The sequence below is a fragment of the Ochotona princeps genome, chromosome 1 (assembly GCF_030435755.1).
Source record: "Ochotona princeps isolate mOchPri1 chromosome 1, mOchPri1.hap1, whole genome shotgun sequence".
Classification (NCBI taxonomy): domain Eukaryota; kingdom Metazoa; phylum Chordata; class Mammalia; order Lagomorpha; family Ochotonidae; genus Ochotona; species Ochotona princeps.
Genome location: NC_080832.1, coordinates 110747686 through 110766510, shown reverse-complemented (window position 1 = coordinate 110766510; position 18825 = coordinate 110747686). Strand labels below are relative to the sequence as shown.

Here is an 18825-nt window from a genome sequence, read left to right as displayed (position 1 = left end):
TTGTGGCCTGGGAAAGCACTCGAGGATGGCCCAAAGCCTTGGGATCCTGCACCCGTGTGGGAGACCCGGAAGAGGTTCCTGGTTCCCGGCTTCGGATCGGCGCACATCGGCCCGTTGCGGCTCACTTGGGGAGTGAATCGTCAGACAGAAGGTCTTCCTCTCTGTCTCTCCTCCTCTCTGTATATCTGACTTTGTAATATAAATAAATCTTTAAAAGATAAATAAATAAATAAATAAGATATACTTTTAATGAACTTTACGCAGAACCCTCTGATGCATGGATTTAAAAACTTTTTCACAAAATGAACTTATCTTCCAATTCCATTTTTATAAATAAAAAGGGTACTTATTTATTTATTTGAAAGGCAGAGTAAAAGAATGGGAGAAGCAAGAAATCTTCCATTTATTGATTCTCTCCCCAGATGGGTACAATATCCGGGGCAGGGCCAAGCTGAAATCAGGAGCCTGTCGCTTTACCTGGGTCTCAACAGCCTGGCAGCGAGGAGCCTGGAACTCCATCTGGGACTCCAACATAGGACCCCAGCCTAGGGTCATTTTCTGCTGCTCTCCCAGGTGCATTACAGGAAGCTGCATCATAAGCCCAGGGGCTGACACATTGGCTCAGCGGGCGGATCTTCCACATCCAGGCGTCAGCATCCCATACGGTGCCAGTTCATGCCCGCTTCCCATCCAGCTCCCTGCTTGTGCCCTGGGAAATGAGTGGGGGATGCCCAAGTCCTTGAAACCCTGTTTCATGTGGGAGACCTGGAAGAAGAAGCTCCTGGCTCCTGGCTTCAGTTTAGTTCAGCTCTGGCTTTTGTGACCATTTGGGAAGTAAATTAGCCAATGGAAGATCTTTGTCCCTCCTTCTCTCTGTTAAAAGAAAACAAAACACTCCAACAACTTTTGTGCTTGTTGATTTAAAAAAATTATCTCTATCCACTCTGCTGTTTTTTGTTATCTTTCCTTTATTTCAGATAGCAAAAATCTTGTCAATTATTATCACATTATAAACAGAGCTGATCAAAGATGTATTAAAATGAGCCATTTTCTTTTACAAACATTTCCCTGTTTTCCCCAGTTGTTAGTTATTACTAAAAGCTCCACAAATTGTTACATAATAAGAAATGTGAATTGCTATTTCTCAAATATTATAACTTGCAACCAAAATACTAAGCTGCAACTGCAGAATGGATATTGAAGGAGAACTATTTGTATATTATGTTGTGCTATTACTTATAGTATTTCTATCAATTATAAAAATTGATTCAAATAAAGTATCATTTTAAAACAGAAAAAAAAAAAAAAGAAAACAAAACAAAAACAGCCTTTCCAATTAAAAAAACATTTTTAAATAAAGAAAAAGAAATGAAGCAGCCCAGTACAGTGCCACAACAAGCTAATCTCTGCACTGTGGCGCCAGTATCTCGTGTGAGCTCTGACTGGTGTCCTGGCTGCTCCATATCCCATCCAGCTCACTGCTTATGGAGTGGAGGATGACCTAAGTCCTTGAGCCCCTGCACTCACATAGGAGAACTGGAAGAAGCTCCTGGCTCTCAGTTTTGGATCAGCTCAGCTTTGGCCGCTGTGGTCATCTGGGGAGTGCACCAGTGGATGGAAAATCTGACCTCGCTGTAAAATCTGCCTTAAAAAAAAAAAACAAGATTTATTCACTTTTATTGCAAAGTCAGATAGATATACAGAGGGGAGAAATAGGAAGAACTTCCGTCGGATGATTCACTCCCCAAGTGATCCAATCCAAAGCCAGGAGTCAGGAACTTTCTCCAGGTCTCCCACGCGGGTGCAGGGTCCCAAGGCTTTGGGCCGTCTTCCACTGATTTTCCAGGCCACAAGCAGTGAGCTGGATGGGAAGCAGGGCTGCCAGGATTAGAACCGGTGCCCATATGGGGTCCCGGCACGTGTAAGGTGAGGACTTTAGCTGCTAGGCCACCGCGCGGGGCCCAAACTCTGCCTTTTAAAATATCCCCTGCCACCCACATGGGAGATCAGATGGAGTTCTAGGCTCCTGGCAGCCAGGCCATCAAGGCCATCTGGGCAGTGAACCAGAATATCTTTCTCTGTAACTTTCAAACCATTAATTTGTTTAAATAAAGAGCCTGACTTCAGCTTCTGGCATTTTTTACCTGCCTCCATTTGTATAAGGGTAAAGGTTGTAGGATTATATAGGTCATAAGCTTGTGCATTAGTGGCTTCACAAATGTGAAGCACAGTATTGTCTGGCAGAGAGTAAGTCCTCAAATTAGTAAGTGAACAGGTAGGAAGTTGAATGATGCATTTCTCTTCCAGCCCAGGAATGCTCAGCAGGGAGAGACCATTACACATTCACATATCCCTCACATTCTCATCCGCTAATGCGTATTACACTTCCCGGCACGTAGTAGGTGATTTTGAATAAATCCGGTAAATGCTGAGGTAGACGTGGGCAAGGACTCACACACAGCAGTGAGCGAGCAAGGAGAGCCACGGTTGGAGAAGGCCGCCAGGGGGAGCCAGAGCCCCCGCTCCCGGGCAGGCGCGCCTTGGCGGCGGAAGCTTGGGCTCTGCGGGCGGAGCGACCCTGGGCCGCGTCCGGGCCGCGGTCCCGGAAGCAGGAAGCGGTCAGCCCGTCCTCCTCTCCCGGCGGCCGCTGTCCCCCCCGGCGGGAGGAGCCCGAGGGGGCGCGGGCTCGCATGTGAGTCACCGGGGCCGGAGATCGGGAGGGGGGAGCGGGCAAGGCCGGCCGCTGCGCAGGGCTGCCGCTGCGAGCCTTGACCCTGGAGAGGGTCGGGTTTGAGTGACAGCGTACCCTGACTGACCGGCTCCGCCGGGGGACGAGGTCCCTGCCACGTCTAAACGCGGTGCTGGCCAAGTCCAGCTCCCACTGTCCGGATTGCACTGTGCCACAGGAGCGTCTTCGGCCTCCTCTGTAACGTCTTAATAACTCGTTCAAGGGGACACTTCTTGGTTTTGTTTTCAGTGTAATTCTGTTACGCGATCAGCTTGGCGTTGGACTTGCGCGTTTGACAGGAGTAAATGAGGCGTTTGTAATCACCTTTTAGTGCAAGGAAATGCCCCCACCCCCATCTCGTGTCCTCTATCCTTTTGACATTATTAACCCTGGAGGTCACCCTTTTCTTGCATTGTTCTGGTGTTCGAAAATTTGTCTTTTGAAAGGTGCTAGGACCCTGTCTCACCTTAGGATAGATCCTACTCCCAGATGCATAATATTCCGGCTTCTCTGATTACTCATTTGATAGTTCTTTTAGAATTTTCTGCAAAGGGGTCTGCTTTAATTCATTTCGTTTCATCCAGGGTGTTGAAATTTTCCTGCTAAGGAAAGGCATGGCCTTTTAGGAGTTAATTTATTCAACTTTGCTGTATTGAAGTTTTGACAGGAGGTTTGCATGGCCCAACTTGTTAGTCCTGGCAGGCCTTTTCTGTCTTGGACTACGTTTCTTTCAGGGCCAGGTTTGCATCCTGGTCCCTACACACAGAAAACATGTCCAAGTGCTGGATTCCTCACTGACTCACCTGAACTACCATCAAGCTAATGGCATTCAAATATTTTATGTAAAATGTAAAAGCCCGCATGTTGGCTTCAGTGAGATCACTTGAGTGCCTGTCTATAAGTTTGTTCCATCTTAATCAGATTTTATACTGAGATGGCTTTCATGTCTGATTAGTTTTTTGTATTGTTACTTTCTCCATGTATCTTTGCTTGCAAGAAACTTTAGTGTGGAAGATAAGGAGGTAGGTCTTACTAGGTGGTAGAGTTGTATGTCATTGAAAGGAAGAAATCAAGGTCAAAGCCTTAGAGTTTCTTATTGGACAAAACACAGGGAGTTTGACCTTTTAGGCAGAGGAAAAGCTTTTGTATGTTTAAAAGCAGCGAGATGTGAACCAGCAGGGTGGTGTAGAATGTGTGGAGGGATTTATGTTTAGAGAAAATGAGACTGAACAGGTAGGCAGTGGCAGATGAGTTAGGGTTCTGGTAGACAGCTTGTTCTTCATCTTATTACAGCTGAGTAGTTTATTTACGTCTTGGACCAAATGTTTTGCATCACATCATTTTATAATCCCATGAGCATTTTGGCATAGGCGTAATTATCCTGATTTATTAAGTGAGCGCTGAAGCTCCCTGTAGGTAGTGTCTCAGAGCCACACCAGCAGATGGAGAAATCTAGACTCTGCATCCAGCTTCGGCCTATGCCAGTCTCTGTGTTCTTCACTGCTCTGCTGGGCTGTGCTCCAGCAGGGCATGCTGAGTGTTGGAAGGCTTTTCATGGGACCCCCAAAGTGCGTTTCAAATAAATTGCTTGTGGATAGCATTGGGAATGAAGTACAGACAAGGAGGACTGGAAATTCAGAGCTTACCTGAACCGATGAGGGTCCACTGAGGCCCTCAGCTGTGCCTTTCCACTTGGCAGAGCTAGAGAGGAAATGAGGAATGGGGGGCTTATAAAGGGCTGAATCGAGAGGATTTAACAACAGTTTCAGCAGTGGGAAAGAGAAAGAAAGAGGTTTTCATATTTGGAGCACTAGTGTTTCCATTAGGAAAATGAATACCATGGGAAGAGTGGGGCTGAAGAGAGAAATACTGTTCGGTTACAACCATATTACATATAGGAGGACTCTGGGGATTTGGGGACAGGGTATCTGATGGATGGTTAAAGAGATGGCCTTTGAGCTCTGTGTGGAATTCTGGACTGGAGGAGATGTTTGGGAATCATGAAGAGCTCCTGGGAGAAGCAGTAGGGGCAATGGGAAAAGGTCAAGGGCAGCTGTGGCGGGTACTAGCCCCTGGCGAGAGAATGAGACTGTCATGCCAAGGCTTGAGAGACCTCGAGGGAGGTCAAGGTTGGCCATGGTACCTGCTGTAGAGAAGTCAGATGAGGTTGTAACTGAAATTATCCTTGGGTTTGGCGTTCAGAAGGTCACTGGAGACCTCTGAACGGAATGGGTGGAGGGAGAGGAGCAAAAGTGTGATCGCAGCAGATTAATAAATGAATGGAGACCTGGGAAACTGAGTGAGGGAGGGTCCCCTCCTCCCTCAGTCCACCCCTAGGTAATTGAGAAAATCATTTACTTTTGACGGGTATGGTAATGTCTATAGTTATATAGACATTATATAGAATACAGTTGTAATTGGAAAAGGCATGCTGCAATGTTTAGGAGTGATTTAATGACGTGCTGCAAACGGTCCTGGTAAAGAGAGGGCGAGAGAGAATGTTAGTAATTGGCGAATTTAAGGGAAGGATAGACAGAGTATTATTATAGGTCAGTGTGTTGTTTCTGTTTTTCAAAAAGTTTGAAATTTTTCAAACTAAAAAACTTTGAGGGAAAAAGAATGTAGATTTGAGGATATATTCATAAGACAGTTATTTTCTCTCCAAGCTCAGAGGTGCAAATTTCATATTTTCAGAGTGAAGGGAGGAGTTAGGTTGCTCATGTAAGTGGCATTGTGTGGTCTATCTTTGGCTTATTTCACAATGTTCAGTGAATCCATGCATGGTGTTGCAAATGGCAGCATTTCCTTCTTTAAGACCAAATACTGTTCTGTTGTAGGTATAGATCACATTTCCATGAACCATTTCTGTGCCCATGGACATTGGAGTTCCTTCCATGTCTTGGCTGTGTGCATAGTGCTGCAGGGACCATGGGAGAACAGCTGCAACTTCGAGATCCAGATTTTACTTTTTAAAAAGATTTATTTATTTTTATTGGAAAGACAGATATACACAGAGGAGGAGAGACAGAGAGGAAGATCTTCCATCTATTGATTCACTCCCCAAGTGAGCCGCAACAGCCGGTGCTATGCCAATCCAAAGCCAGGAGCCAGGAACCTCCTCCAGGTCTCCCACGTAGGTGGAGGGTCCCAAGGCTTTGGGCCGTCCTCGACTGCTTTCCCAGGCCACAAGCAGGGTATACTATGCCACAACTCTTGCCCATCTGCACACGTCCCAATCTTCAAGTGCAGGAATGAGATCCAGAGTCAGCTCATACCCTTCCCCCTGCTTAACTCCTTCGTGTGACTCTAGCAATGTAGTACAGTGTCCATCCCCTACTGTTGTGAATGCATTCTATTCTGTTCTGAATGCATGCTATCCTGTGAGTTCCTTTAACTTAAAATACATTTTTTGGTAAGAGGGAAAATACATTTCTCATGTTGTAGTAAAAAATAAACATCAAGGGGCATGAAGCTCTGGGGTTATGTCATCAGTGTGCAGGACTTATCAGTTACAAGGGGTGGATCCTCTCACTGCACAGTTGACATTTAGTCTGACCCTTGGTCTGTTTGCTACTTTTTTAAAGATTTACTTATTTTTATTGGAAGGACAGATTTACAGAGAGAAGAGAGAGTGAAAGATCTTCCGTTTGCTGCCTCACTCTCCAAATGGCTGCAGTGGCAGGAGCTGAGCTGATCAGGAGCCAGGAGCCTCCTCTGGGTCTCCCACAAGAGTGTAGGGTCTTATGGCTTTGGGCCATACTCTTCTGCTTTCCTAGGCCACAAGCAGGAGCTGGATGGGAATTGGAGCGTTCAGGACATGAATGGGATACTGGTGCTTGAAGGGGTAGGATTAGGCCATTGAGCCGTCATACCGGAGCCATCTATTTACTACTTTAAACAGACATTTGTGTTGGTCAGTTCTGTTCAAGTTGTTGTATCGGCTGGACCGCTTCCTTGTTTCTTAGGCCGAGACTAGGAAGGAGGTGTGGGGACCATCCCATTAGGGCTGTTGCATTCTCCTAGACAGAACTTCTCCTTCAGAAATGAAACAGCTTTCAGGTCTCTCCAGCTCAGGCCTCTCCAGAAAGCAGTTTTTGCAACTAGGCACTTGTAACATTTTGATTGAGACAGTTATTCCTTGGCACTGGCTATCCCCTGCCTTGCAGGATGTCTAGTTTTTACCCTCTAGATGCCAGTTTTGACAAATATCGGACACCAAAAGCATCTTGCAGACGTTGTCAGGTATCATTCAGAGAGAGAAGTAGCCCTGACTTGAAAACTACTCTTGAGAAAAACCAGTGGCTCCCAGTGTGAGGGTTGAGAATAGGATTGATAAGCTCTGTGCCTGCACCTCTCGCCTTGCCCTCTTTCAGTTTCTCATGGTCAGCTGCAGTCTGAAAACATTACATAGACACTCGAAGCAGCACAGAATCCCTCAGTCTTAAGCTGAATCCCTGCCAAGCAGGTACACCATCCCTTCGCCCACAGTATCCGCACTGTATCCACCCCCTGTCCTTTAGTCACTTAGTAGCTGTCCCAGTCATCAACTCAGCTGTCCTGCCACTGCAGGACTTTAGGTAGGTAACCCTTATGTGGTAGCCTGACACTGTCACAATGTCTGCGTCATTCACCTTACTTCATCTCATCACATGGACACTGCACCAGCTCACATCACCGCAGGAGGAAGGGTGAGTACAGTGCACAAGATATTTTGGAGAGAGAAACCAGATTTCCATAACTTCTATTATTCTGTTGTGTTACAATGTATTATTAGCTGTTAATCTCTTAATGTGCCTAATTTATAAGTTAACCTGCTATCATAGGTTTCTATATGTGAAAATACATAGTATGTGTCAGGTGGGGTACTTGCCGAAGTTTCAGGCATCCACTAGGGTCTTGACTTGAATTCCGTGTGGGTGAGGGGTGGGAGGACCACAGGGTGCCCAGGGTGGTGCATGATACTTGATTTCTATCCATTTAGTGATCCTGCCTGTGCCCTTGCGGTTTAAGCCACTGCTCTGAACGCCCCTCTGTGGCAAAGCTCACTTCTGCCAGAGTTGGATGCTCTTGCTGGAGGTAAATGGATCCCCTTCAGACTTCAGTGACTGACTGACTGTCACTCAGCCTCTCACGCTGAATGCTTAGTTGTGCTTCTATGTTTGTTTTTTTGTTTGTTTTTTAAAGGGGCCACTTTTTTTTAAATACTAGTTTAACATAGTCACCCAGATCATCTCTCTGTGGCCATCAAAATGTCTTCCAGTTTAAATAGGAAATACTAGCTCTGAAATCACTGTCCAAAACATGAAGTTGCAAAAAATCCTGTAAGAAGCCACTGCCACGCTCTCTTCTCAGAGATTGCTATGCTGAGTCATTTCCATTCCCTGGGCACTCAGTCATGATGGGGGATGTGTACTGTGTTCTCGGAGCTGGCAGCTTGGAATGGAGGACAGTGCTTGGCCAGAAAGGCAGCATGAATGAGGAGAAAGCAGCAACCCTCAAGTCAGATACACTTGGGTTCCCGTCTTGACAAGTGAGAGAAGCTTTCGGCGTGTCTGTGAAATGGAATGAATGAATCACGGGATCTCGGTGGCTATTTGTTGACATTACGTTTCTGAGCATTAGTACTGAGCACAGAGGAACAGAAAATGGTAGTAAAGGAATGTGGTTGGCTGTTAGTCTCAGTTCCTCATGAATTGAGTTTTCCCCTTCCTGACGGATCACAGACTTTGTGAATCTGAGAGCAGAAGGAGGCTTTAAAGACCTTGTGGTCCAATCATCTTATTTTTGGATGAGGAGATAGACTTAGCCAGAATGATTTCACTAAGGAACAAATGCTTAGCCTCACAGGTAAGACTGATTAAGACACCCATGCCCCACATCAGAGTATCCAGGTTCAATCCCTGCCTCTGGTTCCTGACTCAAGCTTCCTGCTAATGTAGACCCTGGGGAGTGGTGGGGGGAGCAGTAATGGCTCGGTGTCGGGTCCCTGCCACCCACACAAGAGACCTGGGTTGGATGCCAACTCTTGGCATTGGGCTTCAGCTCTTCCCCCCAACTCTAGATATACAGGTACTTGTGAAGTGAAGAATCTGTCTTTTATAGAAGTAAATAAAACCAAAATATCTGACTGGTGATTGTCAAGGGTTAGTCTAAGACTCAGTCCTCTCCTCTGCTGGTGCAGTGTCGCTTCCATTTTCCCAGCTGTGTCATTTCAGATCCAACCCAATGGGGAACTAAACAGTCATTCCCGGCATGGGCAGCAAGTGGTGCTTTGCTTCTTCCCTGCGGTGCCATAGCCATTCATCGCTGCCTGTCTCGGACTCACCTTGTGCCCTGCTGTTCCTTAAGAGTATCTGTGGGATTTTTGTGATCATAAACTTAATACAGAAGTCTAAGAAATATGGAAAAGGAAATAAGAATCATGTCTAATCTCACCTCTCTGAGCTGATCTGCTGACCTATTAACTCGAGATGCTGCATGTTAATTTTTTTTTTTTTGAGTATGGCTCCTTATGCTTTGCAGCCTTTCTTTCTGGTTGCTAGTGAAGAATGAGTAGAGTGAGTAGGATACAGATGAGGCTCAGGAGATGGATGGGGTTATTCCTCCATCTGGAAGTGAAGGCATTTGGCCTGCACAACCTGAAATGATCGTCCTGCTCTGTATATACTAACCAGGGCGGTAGGTTGTTCACAGTGGTTAAGCACAGGCTTCCAGAAAGTCCGTATTGGAAGGAGTCTTCGACAGGTGGACTCTGAAAGAATCGTATTGTGTTATGAAGTTCATTCCCGTTCACACACACACGCCCAGTGTATCAGTCTTTGTTAATAAGTATATGCAGATACCCTCTACATAGATAGAAGACACTATATCATAGTAACAGTATATATGGCATTTCCTGCTCTCATAGGTCTTAGAGTTCAGTGGTTAGGCCCTGGGAGGGATGGAAATAGACAAAGTAATATAATAAATGCCACAAGAGAGCACATTTCCATTCTACAAATACATATTTTAAAAACATCTTTAAAAAAAGATTTGTGGGCCCGGCGGCGTGGCCTAGTGGCTAAAGTCCTCGCCTTGAAAGCCCCGGGATCCCATATGGGCACCAGTTCTAATCCTGGCAGCTCCACTTCCCATCCAACTCCCTGCTTGTGGCCTGGGAAAGCAGTCGAGGACAGCCCAATGCATTGGGACCCTGCACCCATGTGGGAGACCTGGAAGAGGTTCCAGGTTTCCGGCTTCGGATCGGCGCGCATCGGCCCGTTGCGGCTCACTTGGGGAGTGAATCATCGGACGGAAGATCTTCCTCTCTGTCTCTCCTCCTCTGTGTATATCTGGCTGTAATAAAATGAATAAATCTTTAAAAAAAAAAAGATTTGTTTTTTACTGGAAAGTCAGATTTTACGGAGAGGAGAGACAGAAAGATCTTCCGTCCATTGGTTCACCCCCTAACTGGCTGCAGCATCCAAAGCTGAGTCAATCCGAAGCCAGGAGCCAGGAGGCTCTTCTGAGTCTCACACATGGGTACAGGGTCCCAAGGCTTTGGGCCATCCCTAACTGTTTTCCAGGCCACAGGCAGGGAGCTGGATGGGAAGTGGAGGTGGTGGGATATGAACTGGCACCCATATGAGATTCCAGTGGCTACAAGATGAGGACTTTAGCCACTAGGCTACCGTGCCTGGCCCTAAAAGGTATAATTTGCATGCCAAGAAGTTGGCCTGTTTAAAATGTACAATTTGTGATGAGTGTCGTGGCATCGCAAGTTAAGCTGCTCTCAGAGTTCCTACTTCAGGTCCCACCTCTGCATCTGACTCAGCTCTCTGCTGATGCGTCTGGGAAGGCACCAGGTAATGGCTCAGGTGCTTGTGTCCCTGACCCCTGTGCGGGAGACTCACATGGAGTTCTGGGCTCTTGGCTTCAGCCCTGGCCGATGCTGGCGTTTGGAGGTGAACCAGCAAATAGAAGATCCTCTCCCTCCTTCTGTCACTCTGCCTTGAAATAAATACATAAATCTTTACAAAATGTTTACCCTAGGAGGCAGACAATCTTTGGCACCTGGCTCCCTCCCAGCCGCTGAAACGTGTTTAGAACCTTGTTCCTAACCTTGATCCAGCTCAGCCCTAGCTGTTACAGGCATTTGTGGAGAGGACCAGTAGATGGAAAAATAAATCCCTGTCTCTCTGCCTTTCAAATAAATAAAAAGTAGATGCTTTTTAAAATGTGCAGTTTAGTGGATTTTGACATAATCACAAAATTAATAACCATCACCATAACTTTAGAACATTTTTGTCTCTCTAGAAAGAAACAGCTTTCCTATTACAGTCACTGCTAATTCCTCTTTCCCCTAAGCAACCACTGATTAATCCTCCTACTCTGTAGATTTGCCCATTCTTGTTTTTTTTGGTACAAATGCAATCATAACTTAGAGTCTTTGGTAGTGACCTTCTTTCAGTTAGCATAGTATTGTCAAGGTTCATCCATGCTATTCCCGTGTCATTACTTCATCCTTTGCATTTTCCAGAATATTCCATCACAGAATACAGATGTATCACATTTTTGTTTACTCACTCATCAGTGTGTGGACTTTAGAACTACTTCCATCTTGGGCTGTTATGAATAATGTAGCTATTAACATTTGAGTGTAAGGTTTTGTGTGGACATCGTTCCCAGTTCTCTGGGTGCATTCCTGGGAGTAGAACTGCTGTGTTCTAAGGTAACACTAACTTTTTGACAGCAGCTGCCCATTTTATGTTCCCGTCACTGGTGAACTAAGCATTTTTGTTTTACTGAAGAAGAGAAACACTGATGCACACTGGGCTGTGGCTTTTCAGATCTCTCGTAGTGACTTGATGGTGTCCTCTATCCTACAGGTGGCAGCATCCTCTTACTGAAAGTATGTTTGTACCATGTCAGTGCTTTGTGAGGTTAAAAGCACTTTGGGAATGAAGTACATGAGATAAGAAGACCTTCTGCCTTAAAAAAAGAAAAACAGAAGAAGAGAGCATATATTGTAAGCACCATTGTTTCTTTATGAAGAAAAATATTGTTCTGTATGAAGAAAACATTTTTACTTTTTTTTTTTTTAGATTATTTACTCGTATTGGAAAGGCAGATTTAGAGAGACAAAGAGATACAAAGATCTCCCACCCACTAGTTCACTCTCCAGATGTCCACAAAGACTGGAGCTGAGCCAGTCCAAGGCCAAGAGCCAGGAGCCAAGATCTTGTTCCAGGTCTCCCATGTACTTGCAGAGTCCCAAGGCTTTGGACCATTCTCTACCACTTTCCCAGGCTGGGAAAAGTGAGGGAGCTGGATGGGAAATGGAACAGCCAGGACATGAACTGCTGCTCATTTGGGATCCTGACACTTGCAAGGGGAGGATCATCCAATAGAGTCATTGTACCATACCCTACTTTTTTTTTTAAATTCAAGAGGCAGAGATACAGATAAGAAAACTACCATCCACTGATTTACTCCCCTGTTGCCTCCAACTGCTAGCGTTTGGCCATGCCGGGTTGCAGCTGAGAGCCAGGAAGTTGATGCAGAATTCCAACGTGTCTGACTCCTCTCAGCATCTCCATTAGCAGGGAGCTGGGATCAGGAACAGAGCTGGGAATCAAACCTGAATGCTTGTTGGATATCAAACAGGAGAATCCTTACCAGCATCCCAGCAAATAGGAATGGCTATCCCAGCACAAGCACTTTGTGAAGAGTTCTCATTTTCCAAATGATAATTTGCCACTTCTTTAAACAAAATTTTTGTTTAATTTTTACTTGAAAGTCAGTTGCAAAGAGAGAGGGAGGGAGAGGCAGAGAGAAGTTGATAACTTTCCTCCACTGACTCACTCTCCAAATGGCTGAAATGGCCGGACTGAGCCAATCCTATCAAGAACCAGGAGCCAGGAGCTTCTTCTGGATCTCCCACATGGGTGCATGGGCCCAAGCACTTGGGCTATCTTCTGCTGCTTTCCCAGGCACATTAGCAGGGAGCTGGATCAGAAGTGGAGCAACCAGGCTGGAACTAATGCCGACATGGGATGCCTGCACCACGGGCAAAAGTCATCTTTGCCTGCCACACCAACCTGCCGGCCCTGCCACTTTAGTTCTTTTATTTTATGAAATACTATGAAGTAACCATGAGAACACAAATCAAATTCTAAAATTATAGATCTTAGATCTTTGTTTTAAAATATCTTAAACCTTTAAACAATACTAAAACAATACTATCCTTCATAGTTTTAAAGTTGCATTTGTGAAGAAAGCATGGGGACAGCAAACTGTTAAGATCTGGGAAACTCCTGTGCCGTAATTTTTATGTTGTCTGAAATCTCTCTTTTGCCAGGAATGAAGCTTAGCAGAATATTCCTCATAGTGAACTTTACTCTGGGTGACCACTTCTCTTATGTTGCTGAAAGATCCGCCTGATATAATTGGAGAGAAGTAATTTGTCAACAACACTGTTCACATCCCCTTTCTTCTTCGTCAATGACCAGTGGCAGATATTTTGGTTGATTTCAGGAATGTTTCTGGATGTCATCAGACATCCATTAGGGATTTGCCCTAGACGAGTCCTCCTCAGAGGTGTGCGGACAGTACTGTTCTGTCCCCTGTGGTTAGCCCACCCCCGAGTACCACATAAAAACAACTTGACAGTGTCTCCATGTATTTGTTGTGTTTCACTAAATTGGTCTGCAGTAGGATTGGGAAAAACATCAAAGCCATGGGTCCTTCCCCACAGGTGGCCAAGAAACACTGTTCTGAAAAAACAAACTTTGAGGAGGGAGTACTACAAAGAATCCACCTTTCTTTTTACTTGTATTTTCTTTCTCTCAGGGATTTTGTATTCGAAGACATGGATCTTGCTGCCAATGAGCTCAGCATTTATGACAAACTCTCAGAGACTGTTGACTTGGTGAGACAGACAGGCCATCAGTGTGGCATGTCTGAGAAGGCAATAGAAAAATTTATCAGACAGCTGCTGGAAAAGAACGAACCTCAGAGGGGGCCGCCCCAGTATCCTCTCCTTATAACTGTGTATAAGGTAAAAATGTGCTGCACCCCACTGAGGTTGAGCACAGATGCTTCACCATTCTTACTCCATGTTAACTGTTGACCGATCCCACCATTTGCGCCTTGTTATCTTGTGTTACTGGCAAACTTGACTATGCTGTTAACTGTCATGGGTAAAAGCTGTGTACATTGGGTTACATTGTCTTTGTGTATAAAATATATATTTGTGTGTATATATATATATATATATTTTTTTTAAAGATTTATTTTATTTTCATTACAAAGTCAGATATACTGAGAGGAGGAGAGATAGAGAGGAAGTGGAGCTGCCGGGATAAGAACCAGTGGCCATATGGGATCGAGGCGAGGACCTTAGCCACTAGGCCACGCTGCCGAGCCCTATATTTTTTTTTAAATGTTGGATAGAGCCCCTGACGACATGAATGAAACTTGGTGAGCTTTGTGGTCCTCATAGTTTTCAGTGATTTCCAGAGTGAATGTGAATAGCTGCCCGATGAGAATGGATTAGTCCTTTACGGCACATCCGAAATAGCACAAGTGGCCTGTTTTGTTTTTTTTGTTTTTTGTTTTTTTTTCCTTGATGTGAGGGTGTTTTGTTTTGCTGGTACTGTTATTAATCCGTTTCCTGTCTTTCCTTGTAGGTCCTTGTAACCCTGGGATTAATCTTGCTCACTGCCTACTTTGTGATTCAGCCTTTCAGCGCCTTAGCACCTGAGCCGGTGCTTTCTGGACCTCACGCCTGGCGCTCACTCATCCATCACATTCGGCTGATGTCTTTACCCATTACCAAGAAGTACATGCCAGAGAATAAGGGCATGCCTCTGCCTGGGGGTGATGAAGACAGAACCATTCCAGGTAGAGAACACAAAGCATTTGTCGTTTATGAGATAGTGTTCTCAACACAAGATGCGGCAGGCAAGGATCCACCTCCTTCAAACTGTGGTGTTTCATCCAGTCCTGAGAACTCGCTGGGATGGGTCTTAGGTTTCCCATTTTGCAGATGGAGAAGCTAAGGCTCAGAACGTTGAGGAAGTTTGCCAGAGAAGCACGTCTGGTAGAGCCAGCACCACAGGCCCTACTCCCATGTGGTGGGAAGGCTTTCACTGTACCTTGTCCTATCCTGGTCTCTCTCATCCTCATCTACGATGCATGTTTAGTGAACAGCTACTGATTTACTGAAAGCATCCAAGTCCAGCTTGCTCTCACTATGTTCTTTAACAGTCCTTAGCCTAACAGTCCAGGCTTTTGTCCGGGTATATTCCACTCTTTCTGTTTAGTCTGTCTCTCTGTCGTGGTTCACTTAATTCTGTGCTGGAAAGCATTACCAGTTGTACTAAGTAAGTTGAATTTAACTAACACTTAAATTCAGTTAACAGCGTGTCATTGGCAGCACAGGAATTCTAGCCTGACAAATTGTTGGAAGGGTTTCCTGTTGAGCCTTGTGTAACATGTGGTAATGCTTGAAATTTACTCTGAGAAAGAATAGAGAGAGATTGTATGGGACTTTTATTTTTTGGCAGTAGTAACCTTATCTTTCTGTTCAAAGGAATACATACATTACTATCACAGATTGATTATAGAAGTTCTTATGTAACCATGTTCTGAACCCTTTAAAATTCAAAATCACTTTTAGGAAATAAGCCCTCAGGGGAAAAAAAAAGTACACATTTGGGGTGAGAGAGGTGTTTGGCAAAGTGGCTAAGACACCACTTGGAATGCCTGCATTCCATGTCAGCATGCTTGACTTGAAGTTTTGGGTCTGCTTCCAATCCCAGTTTTCTGCTAATGTGAATCCTGGGAGGCAGCAGGGAATGGCCCAAGTACTTGGGTTTCTGTCACTTGTGTGGGAGACCTGGATTGAGTTGTGTCCTCCTGACTGTGGTCTGGCCCGGCCCCAGGAAACTAGAATGGGGGACGTGGGGCTGGGCTGGAACCAAGGCACTCTGGGATGGATGCAGGCATCCCAAGTGGTAGCTTAGCCATTCTGCCAAACACCTGCCCCTATTTAGTTTTTAGATTACAGATAGAACTTCCTCGTATGTTTTGAGAAAGTTGATGAAATGTCATCCACAGAACTCAAAAAGCGCCTTTTCCTAGTCCTCTCTGGCAGGCCCAGAACATGTGTTGGAAAGAGCCAGAGACACGGGTTAGGCCAGCTCAGATGTGCCATTCCACTTTGCCGTCTTTCTCTCACAACCTCCGGGAGGCAACTCTGGCACTTTGGTACATGGGGGGAAGTAAATGGGACCTGGTGGCATTTACTTCCATTGTCCCATCTGATAAAGTAAAATCTGCACGGATTACTGAGTTAAGAGATGAGGAAGAGTCAGTAGACAATGATTGTCCTGTGTCCAAGTTGCAGTTTGAAAAATTGAGGAAACGCCAGTGTGCCATCAGCAAGCCAGACGATTAGGTCTGCTCCAGAGTTCGTGTGTCTTGCAGCTGAAGTCCCATGGGTCCTTGGAGAAGGCACTGGAACAGTGTGGCTTCGGCTTATGAGTGTTGGTTCTGTGACAGTGTGTTCTTACTTACAAATGTGAATGGTTTTTTTTTATTGTATTTTGGACAATCTTTACATAGTTAATTATGGTTAAAAAGGTTCAAGGGCTATAGGAAAGTGGGTAAGACTATTGTTTCCATATTGTTTCCTTCATGTTTAAAGGAGGGTATTAAGGGAGAAGGCCCACCCAGTTTCCCACCCTCCCCAGGTCCCGGATGTAGGGCATGCTCCGAGGTTCTTGCTCAAGTGGTTTTGATGATTCACCAGTTATGAATCGCTGCCAATCTTGCCACTCCAAGCACGATGAGGTCTTTGAAGAATCCACTGATTGACATAGTCCATCATAGAGTCTCCGTTTGCCCAGTATTTCGCTGCCAACATATAGCTGATGTGGTTGATTGACCTGTTCTGTCTTCTGTCTTTTCTTGGTTAGGGTTCTGAGTCCAGCATTTCGATTGGGGAGATCTCCAAAGAAACTTTGTCTGAGGTGTTCCCAGACTAGATTCTTGTATGTACTAGCAAGTACAGGCCTAGCACAGTCCATTGCCCTGATCAGCTGGTGGTTGCAATTGCTGGATTGGTTCTGTTTTCAGCCCCAACTTCTACTAGAACCAATGGGTGTTGCAGTCCATCCTGGTTCTGCCCAGAACATACTCGACCCTCGCATAAACCAGTGGGAGCTGCAGCTTAGTTGGAGCGACCCACAATAACCCCCACCAGGCCCGCCCCCTACCCTGGTTTGCCAGTATGTGTAGCAGTAGTCCAGTCTGTCCCACACCCCGTTCGGCTCTCATACACGTCAATGGGTAGTAAAGCTTTGTTCCATCTAACCAGCTCCACTATGCAGCCCACACAGATGCTGTTGGGTATCTTTCTAGCCACCCCAGCCCCTGTCCTAGTTTTCATGCCCTCCCGTGGAAGTGGTTACCCAAGAGGGAGGAGCCCACTGTTTCCCTCCCAGGCCTCTCCCACTCCCAGATTATGCACTCTCCAGGTAGTTCTGTGGTTTGACTTGACAGAATTAGACCCCAGTACCAGCTTCTACCAACTGATGCTGCAGCTAAGCCCAAACAACCCTCACCCACTCTAATTTTGTTTGCACCAGTAGGAATAATCAGCCCAGCCTGGCTTTTCCCTGATCTGGTCTGCATGAGGCGCACAGGTGTTGTAGCCCTGCTTAGTCTGGTCTGCCCCCATCCCAGCTCACGCTGTCCAGTGGGAGTAGCTGTCCAGCAAGGGAACCACTCCTTATTCCCCTGCTGACTCCGCCCCCTCCATTCCTGGTTCTCATGCGTGCTGGTTGGGCGCTGTGGCCACATCCAGTACAGGCAACCTCACCTTGGCATTCCATATTGTGCTCTAGTTTTTGTTGCGACCGAACCCAGCTCGACCCACACTGTTCTGGTGCTTGGATATGCCAGTGGATGATGCAAACTGATTCAGCCTGGTCTGCCCCCGACCCATGGCTAATGTATGCCAGTGGGAAACTTTCCATGGCCTGTTCTTGGCTGTTTCCTATCATGTTTCTTGCTCTTACCTGCTGGGTCTGTGTCCTGCCAGAGAAGTTGCCCAGGCTCCTCTATCAGAACACCTCCCAATGCCAGATTTAGCGCATACCAGGGGGTCCATGAGCCAGCCCTACTCAGTTCACCTCCTGTCTTAGCAGGAACAGTGACTTTTCCTGACTGGCCTTCAACCCAAACTGGTCTTTTCCTTATGTTCAATTGAAGAGAGCTTGATTATCATGTGTCGTGGTGAAGATCACTTTTGGTCAAGCCTGTTGAGAATTCTGTGCCCCTCCTGGAAATTGTTTCCTGATTCTTTCTCTAGATTAGGAAAATTTTCCTTTATTATTTAATTAAATACATTTTTAAACTCAGCTGTTCTTTCTGCTCCTTCTGGGACTCCCATAACTCTTAAATTTGGCCTTTTAATAGTGTCTTTCAGTTCTTGAATACTTTTTTTAGCTTGACTGAGTTCTGCTTCCAGCTTCTAGTTTGTTTCCCCTGATGACAGGAAAGATCTTCTGATTCTGAAATTCTTTCTTCTGCCTCATTCATTCTATTTTGGAGACTCTCCACTGTACTTTTAATTTGCTCCACTGTATTCTTAATTTCTGACATATCAGCTTTCATTAGATTCATTTCCAGTGTGACATATTCCTTGAATTCCTTGAATGCCTGCTTTACATGCTTTTCGTTGTTGATAGACGTTTTATAACAAGTGTTTTGAATTCTGTATTCCCCATTTTCTCGATATATTCTTCAGTTAACTGAGGTTGGCAAAGACTTTTGCTCCTTTGCAGGGGAATCTTCAGTAATATTCATTGTTCCTGTGTCTCTTCTTTTGTTCTTGGTGATTGTACTTCTGGTTAGTAGATTCTTCTCCTTGGGGCAGGTTTCTAAGCTGTGTCACTTGCAGGTCTACAATTTGATTTTACTTATTGTGGTTGGCACACAGTTCTTTGTTTATAGTCACTTGTGCTACTCCCTCCAGCAAGTTCCAGGTCTGCGTTCTTATGTTAGACTTCCACCATGGACTGCATAGCCCCAGATCCTGGCTCACCACT

At 45.5% G+C, this 18825-nt stretch overlaps 1 protein-coding gene across 8 annotated transcripts in view; it reads left to right on the top strand.

Annotated features, from left to right (window-relative positions):
* Positions 1 to 2548: 2548 nt before the first annotated feature.
* C1H6orf89 (chromosome 1 C6orf89 homolog) overlaps positions 2549 to 18825 on the top strand; it is a 31854-nt gene continuing 15577 nt past the window's right edge. Inside the window, exons 1-5 of one of the 8 annotated variants that reach the window (XM_058663876.1) lie at positions 2553 to 2692; positions 7710 to 7804; positions 11596 to 11735; positions 13559 to 13766; positions 14398 to 14611. In XM_058663876.1, coding sequence (XP_058519859.1) covers positions 13578 to 13766; positions 14398 to 14611 — 403 coding nt within the window. In that variant the 5' untranslated portion in view covers positions 2553 to 2692; positions 7710 to 7804; positions 11596 to 11735; positions 13559 to 13577. Of the gene's footprint in view, positions 2693 to 7396; positions 7417 to 7709; positions 7805 to 11595; positions 11736 to 13558; positions 13767 to 14397; positions 14612 to 18825 lie in introns of those variants that run through there. The other 7 variants (XM_012928477.2, XM_058663893.1, XM_058663882.1 and 4 more) reach the window with 7 other exon arrangements.